The 7,027-nt window shown below is 50.1% G+C and overlaps 1 protein-coding gene across 1 annotated transcript in view; it reads right to left on the bottom strand.

Moving 5' to 3' along the window:
* The window catches only part of WNT9B (wingless-type MMTV integration site family, member 9B), a 56,012-nt gene that overhangs the window by 48,792 nt on the left and 193 nt on the right, over positions 1-7,027 (bottom strand). Inside the window, exon 2 of the mRNA XM_011953904.1 lies at positions 6,896-6,994. Within this exon, the coding sequence (XP_011809294.1) occupies positions 6,896-6,990 (95 nt within the window). The 5' untranslated portion in view covers positions 6,991-6,994. The remainder of the gene's footprint in view (positions 1-6,895; positions 6,995-7,027) is intronic.

Genomic DNA, 7,027 nt, shown 5'->3' with positions numbered 1-7,027 from the left:
CATGGTGGCTCATGCCTGTAATCCCAGCACTTTGGGAGGCCGAGGCGTGTGGATCACGAGGTCAGGAGATCAAGACCATCCTGGCTAACAGGGTGAAACCCCGTCTCTGCTAAAAATATAAAAAATTAGCTGGGCGTGGTGGCAGGCACCTATAGTCCCAGCTACTCGGGAGGCTGAGGCAGGAGAATGGCATGAACCCAGGAGGCAGAGCTTGCAGTGAGCCGAGATCATGCCACTGTACTCCAGCCTGGGTGACAGAGTGAGACTCCGTATCAAAAAAAAGAAAAAAAAAAGAAAAGAAAATGTGGCACATATACACCATGGAATAGTATGCAGCCATGAAAAGGATGAGTTCATGTCCTTTGCAGGGACACGGATGAAGCTGGAAACCATCATTCTCAGCAAACTATCACAAGGACAGAAAACCAAACACTGCATGTTCTCATAGGTGGGAACTGAATAATCAGAACACATGGACACAGGGCAGGGAACATCACACACCGGGACCTCTTGGAGGGTGGGGGGCTGGGGGAGGGAGAGCACTGGGAGAAATGCCTAGTGTAAATGACGAGTTGATGGGTGCAGCACATCAACATGGCACATGTATACCTATGTAACAAACCTGCACATTGTACACATGTACCCTAGAACTTAAGGTATAATAAAAATATATATACATTATATATATATATATAAAGAATTTACAGCCTGTGCATGGCAGTCATGGCTGCCTTGATGCCTGTGTTGTGCTATAGTCACACGGCTTTGGGGCCCAGTGGCATCTACCATACCTCCTGATGCAAGTGTCTGAGAAAAAAGGGGACACCACATCCGTGCTAGCTGGACCCGCCAAGGGCTAAGGGTGCCAAGGGTCAGGTACCCACAGCTAGGCCCATTGGCAGTGGCCACAAGGACAGAGTGTATGCTGGGTCGCATGGCCACAGACATAATAGCATGAGCTCAGAGCTAATAGAATAAGCATTCCATAAACATAACAATCATATTTGAAACTCTTGGAAATTCACTTAAAATTCTTTAGAGGCCAGGTGTGGTGGCTCATGCCTATAATCCCAGCATTTTGGGAGGCCGAGGCGAGTGAATCACCTGAGGTCAGGAGTTCGAGACCAGCCTGGCCACCATGGTGAAAGCCTGTCTCTACTAAAAACACAAAAATTAGCTGGGTGTGGTGGCGGGCACCTGTAATCCCAGCTATTCAGGAGGCTGAGGCAGGAGAATGGCTTGAATTAGGGAGGTGGAGTTTGCAGTGAGTCAAGATCACTCCACTGCACTCCAGCCTGGGTGACAGAGTGAGACTCTGTCTCAAAAAACAAAACAAAATTATTTAGAAAAGACAGCAACTCCCTGGAAACCATTTTATATGGTGACTAATCCCCTCTCTCTGCACAGGCCTCTATGCCAAACTATCTGTTTTTGTAAACCCAGATTTTTATGGACTGCATCTCTTTGAAGGCTGATATACTTGATATACTTATATGCTTGTTACAACAACCCAAATGATCTATGACATTTTACATACATGTGGATGTGTGTGTATATGTACTTTTTACATTTTATTTTTAATTTTTAAAATTAATTTATTTACTTTGAGACAGGGTCTCGCTCTGTTGCCCAGGCTGGAGTGCAGTGGCACCATCATGGCTCACTGCAGCCTTGACCTCCTAGGCTCAAGTGATCCTCCTGCCTTAGCCTCCTGAGAAGCTGGGATTACAGGCAAGCACCACCATGCCTGGTTAATGTTTTCATTTTTTGTAAAATGGGGTCTCAGTATGTTGCCCAGGCTGGTCTTGAACTCCTGGGTTCAGGTGATCCTCCTGCCTTGGCCTTCCAAAGACTTGGGATTACAAGCATGAGCCACCACACTTGGTCTATAATTTTTTTTTTTTAAGGCAGTCCCTGTTCTATCTCTTCTGATCCACTGACCCACTGGACTCTTCCTCTCTTCTCCTTCCTTCCCTCCCCACCTTACCACCAATTATGCGATCCTGTTCCTGCAGGGATGGCAAGAGCCTGAATCTTCAGCCAGAGAGATGCCTCAGAGAGAAAAAAAACAGCAGGGCCAGTGACACAGAGAAGGCTTTTGCTGTCTGTTGCCCCTCCCATGACCTCTGGGAGAAGTGAAGAGGGAGCAGAAAATGCAAAAGGTTTCTCCACCCCCTCAACACAGGGGTTGGAGCAATGGCCTGAAGTTGCCCCAGTACCTGCTCACTCCCTTGGGTGGAGGAAGATGGTGATATACACGTGGAAAAGGCTGCCCACCCATGAAGCCCCTCTAAGTGATTTAGAAAGAGGTCCCTCCTCCTCCAGGCACTTTATTTCCAACTGTCAGAAAACAGTCACTGCAAATATGGCCGTGATGTGCACAGTGTCCTCATATGTGGGGTAACCTTTTGCAGTGCACAACATGCACAATTGTGCATGTCAGCCCTGAAAGCACATACCAGGTCAGTCCTCTGCCTGGTGAGTGGGAAACTAAATCCCACTGACCATGAGCCATCCCTCCAAACCTTCCCCCAGGCACATTCCCAGCAGGGGCATCACCACCTTCCTATGTTTCCAGCCTCAGCCCTTTGGAGTCACCCCAGACTCTCTGGGTTCACATCCCAGTTCTAGCATTTATCAGGACTATGACCTCAGACAGGTCACATAGCCTGCCGGGACCACAAGTCCAGTTTTATTTATAAAACGAGGGTGGTAGCGGCAGCTCTTGCACAGGGTTCTAGTGAGGATTCGATGGGGAAAAAAATGTCATACACCAAGATGGTGGCCTGGTGCTTGCTGATTCCCCAACATCAGTCCCACCCTCCAGCCCCCCAAATATTCTCCCATTTATTCTCTAAATTCTGCCTAAGAAGCATCTGCATTTGGCTACATGAGTAGGTTATCAGGCCAGCCTTGTCACTGCAGGTGGAGTTTGGTTATATAAGTAAAGGGATGAAAGGGGCAAAACAAATGTCATGTGAAATACTTGCAAGGTGCAGCCAGGCACGGTGGCTCACACCTGTAATCCCAGCATTTTGGGAGGCCAAGGCAGGCAGATCATGAGGTCAAGAGATCAAGACCAGTCTGGCCAACATGGTGGAACCCCATCTCTACTAAAAATACAAAAATTAGCCAGGCATGGTGGCGGGCAACTGTAGTCCCAGCTACTTGGGAGGCTGAGGCAGGAGAGTTGCTTGAAACTGGGAGGTGGAGGTTGCAGTGAGCTGAGATTGCACCACTGCACTCCAGCCTGGGTGACAGAGCGAGACTCTGTCCCGAAAAAAAAAAAAAAGAAAAAGAAAAAGAGAAAAGAAATACTTGCAAGGGTCCTATGCTGAGTTCTTCCTAAAACAAAGGTTTCATTTACAAACCAAAATTGTAATCCCCCAAATTCTTTATTCACACATCTAGCTTTTTAAAAGTAATCCCAGGGAGTTACTGAGCAGCATACTTGTGTCTCAGCAGGACACAGGTCACCTAGTGGCTTCCAACCAAGACATCACCCCATGACCCTGGCCAACCCTGCTCACCTCCAGCCTGGCTTGCCAAGAAGGCCAATCACTTTCTCTACAGTGGGTTTCATTTTATCAATGAGTTTCCCAACATGCAGAGTATTTAGCAAGTGAGAGGCACTGTGCTTATTCATTTCATTATCCTACTTACTTTTCCCATCTGCTTCAGAAATTGACATTACAATGATCACCTTGGACTGTTTCTAATCATCGACATTTACAATGTAACATGCTTTTCTTCCTGTTATCAATGTAATAAAACGCAAAGATATCCAAAGTGCTTACTTGTTTTTTGCCCTTGAAACCCCATTTCACATAGAAGCACAAAGAACAATCTCCACTTTCCTTCTAGGTCCATGAAAAGATAAACCATCCCTAGAAACCAGGCTTTGTGAATGAAGTTCAAAAAACACTAGTTCCAAGGCGTGCAATCATGTCCCTGTGGCCCTGGCTTTCCCCGGGAACCCCAGCTGAATTCCAGTATCATTTCTCTGCGCTCTTTTGGCTGCTTCCTTGGAAGGTGGGGTGAGGGTTCAATATCAGGCGAATTTTAAGATCTGTGGTGAGGTGTTATTAATTGCCCCACCACCACCACAACTGAGACACACACACACACACACACACACACACACACGTATGTCAGCGTCTCTCCAGCTGTTGTTCCTGGGAGCCCCAGCAGGTGGCACTATGACCCTGACCATCTTCACAGACCCCATCCAGAATGTGTGGGCACAATACCTTTAAGGTCTAGGGACTCCCAGGGGCCCCAGAGGCAGGACCTCACCTCTGAAGAGCCCCATGGGGAGAGTCCTATCCCAGAGAGAAGAGCCCTGTCTCCTGTCTCCACTCTCCTTTAGCTCAACTTCCTGGTCAAGAGTCTAGGCAGGGGTGCAGAGGTGAGGAGTGAAGGGGGCTAGCTAAGGGGGCCCAGGCCCTCCTCCCTTCCCTCCAACCCAGCTAGATCTGTTCCTCATTGCATTAGGAGAGGTACTCTCCCAACCCCTGACAACTCATCCCTAACCCACCTGACCACCAGCCCTGAGCTTTGGGGACAAATCTTGGAAACTGCTGAAGGCCACTCTAGGTCAGGAATGACTACACTGATGAGAAGCTAGAAGGCACAAAGAGGGAGGGGTGTAAATTAGGGAGGCTTCCTGGAGGAGGTGAGGGTGGACCTAAGAGATTAACTCATGGTCCCCTCATTAAGAATAAGGGAGACTAGGCCGGGCGCGGTGGCTCAAGCCTGTAATCCCAGCACTTTGGGAGGCCTAGGCGGGCGGATCATGAGGTCAGGAGATCGAGACCATCCCGGCTAACACAGTGAAACCCCGTCTCTACTAAAAAATATAAAAAATTAGCCGGGCGAGGTGGCGGGCGCCTGTAGTCCCAGCTACTCAGGAGGCTGAGGCAGGAGAATGGCGTAAACCCGGGAGATGGAGCTTGCAGTGAGCCGAGATCCGGCCACTGCACTCCAGCCTGGGTGACAGAGTGAGACTCCGTCTCAAAAAAAAAAAAAAAAAGAATAAGGGAGACTGAGCTGGGTGAGGTGGCTCATGCCCATAATCCCAACACTTTGGGAGGCCAAGGCAGGAGCATCGCTCTAGCTCAGGAGTTTGAAACCAGCCTGGAAAACATGGCAAGACCTCATCTGTCTACAAAAAATCAAAAAAATTAGCCAGGTGTGGTGGTGTGTGCCTGTAGTGCTAGCTACTCAGGAGGCTGAGGTGGTAGGATCACTTGAGCCCAGAAGATGCAGACTACAGTGAGCGCTGATGGCACTACTGCACTGCAGCCTAGACAACAGAGCAAGATCCTGTCTCCAAAACAAATAAGAAGAAGAAGGGAGACTGAGAGCCAATCTAGGGAGTTTGGTACTGCCTAGGGGAGGAACACCGACAGGCGAGCTCAATGGCCATTCTTTGGAGTGCCTCTCAGGGGTAAGGTGGGCCTCCGGGGACTCTCCCCTGAACAAACTAGAGAAACAGAAGCCACAGACTCTAAGAGTATATGAGGGTGGGGGGGAAGAAGCCCTTGGGGAGCTGACCAGGGGTTCTGAAGGAATAACAGGGGTGCCGAGTTGTGAGAGGGCAGAGGGAGCCTTCCAGGTTAAAACTGGTTCCCCTGCATAGGGGAGGGGTATGACAGAGCACAGGGAAGGGGAGGACAGGCGAGAAGGACCAAGCCTGTGCCCAGCCTCAGGGGCAGGACTGAGCCTCTACCTACAGCCTAGCAGATAGATTTGCTTGCTAGAGTTGACCGTTCTTGGGATGAAATCAGGGGCAAGCCAGCAAGAGGAGCTTTCCACTCAGGGAACTCCATACTCCCTGTTGTAAAGTCCAGCCATGCCTCGGCGGGCCTAGCAGAACTTGCCAGGTGCCCTAGTGGGCTCTTTGGTGGCCTATCTCTCCATCTCCTAATGCGCACCCTCCCCAGCAGCCTGCCCTCTCCCAGAGGCAGAACCCAGAAGGCCTCCCTCCTGCAGTCAGACCCAGGCACCACCTGCTTCTCCAGTCACTGCCAGGGACACCACTTCCCCCTAAGGGTCGGCAAATCTACCCTTTTGGTTACCACCTCATGGAGATTCGGCCCCTCTGGAAGTAAGTCATTTTCTTTTTTTATTTTTTGAAACAGAGTCTCACTCCATCAACCAGGCTTGAGTGTAGTGGTGCCATCCTAGCTCACTGCCGCCTCAAATCCCTGGGCTCAAGCGATCCTCTCCCCTCAGCCTCCCGAGTAGCTGAGATTGCGGACACATGCCACCACACCTGGCTTAGTTTTAAATTTTTTGCAGAGACAGGGTCTCACTATGCTGCCCAGGTTGGTCTCAAACTCTTGGCCTCAAGTGATCCTCCTGCCTCAGCCTCCCAAGATGCCGGGATTACAGGTATGAGCCATTCTTGATACCTGGGGTGGGACATGGTCCAGAATGGGGACAGAAAAGACTCCAGAACTAGCAGAACCACACACTCCAGCCAGAAAAAAGAGGTGAAGGAAGTTGGAGGAAAAGCAAGCCTCCTGATCAGGAGCCCCCCGTGGTTTCCAGCAGGTAGGCTGGCTCACTTCTTCCCCAGGGAGGCCTGTTTTCCAGGACGCTCACTCACGTGGGAAACAGCTCAGTGCACACATAGGCACAGAGTCAAAGATTTCTTGGAAGATACAGTGATTTCTTGATTTTGTTCAGAACTGGCTCACACACACTCTCGCTCACTCCATGAGCCGGGGAAGCAGGGCTGCCCACCACACGGAGCAGGAGACTGGGGTTTGAGTTTGAGCTCAGGTCGGCCTCCAGCAGTGCCTCCGGAAGCTCAAAGAGAAGTCAGGCGGCCAGGTGACCAGGTGGGGAATCAGGGTGGGTTGGCTGTCCCTTCCTCCCTAACACTCACCTTCTGATTCTTCTCAGAGGGCTGGTAAGGCTCCCAGGACTAGCACTCAGGCCTTGGCATGCCAGAGGATCAAAAGAAACTGCCCTTCCTTTCATGCAACTGATACAAGAAGCAACAGAAATTGCAGCTTGC

This window comes from Colobus angolensis, unplaced genomic scaffold, assembly GCF_000951035.1.
Source record: "Colobus angolensis palliatus isolate OR3802 unplaced genomic scaffold, Cang.pa_1.0 Scaffold377, whole genome shotgun sequence".
Taxonomy (NCBI): Eukaryota; Metazoa; Chordata; class Mammalia; order Primates; family Cercopithecidae; genus Colobus; species Colobus angolensis.
The sequence above is the reverse complement of the archived record's forward strand: the minus strand, read 5'-3'. Positions and strand labels throughout refer to the sequence as shown.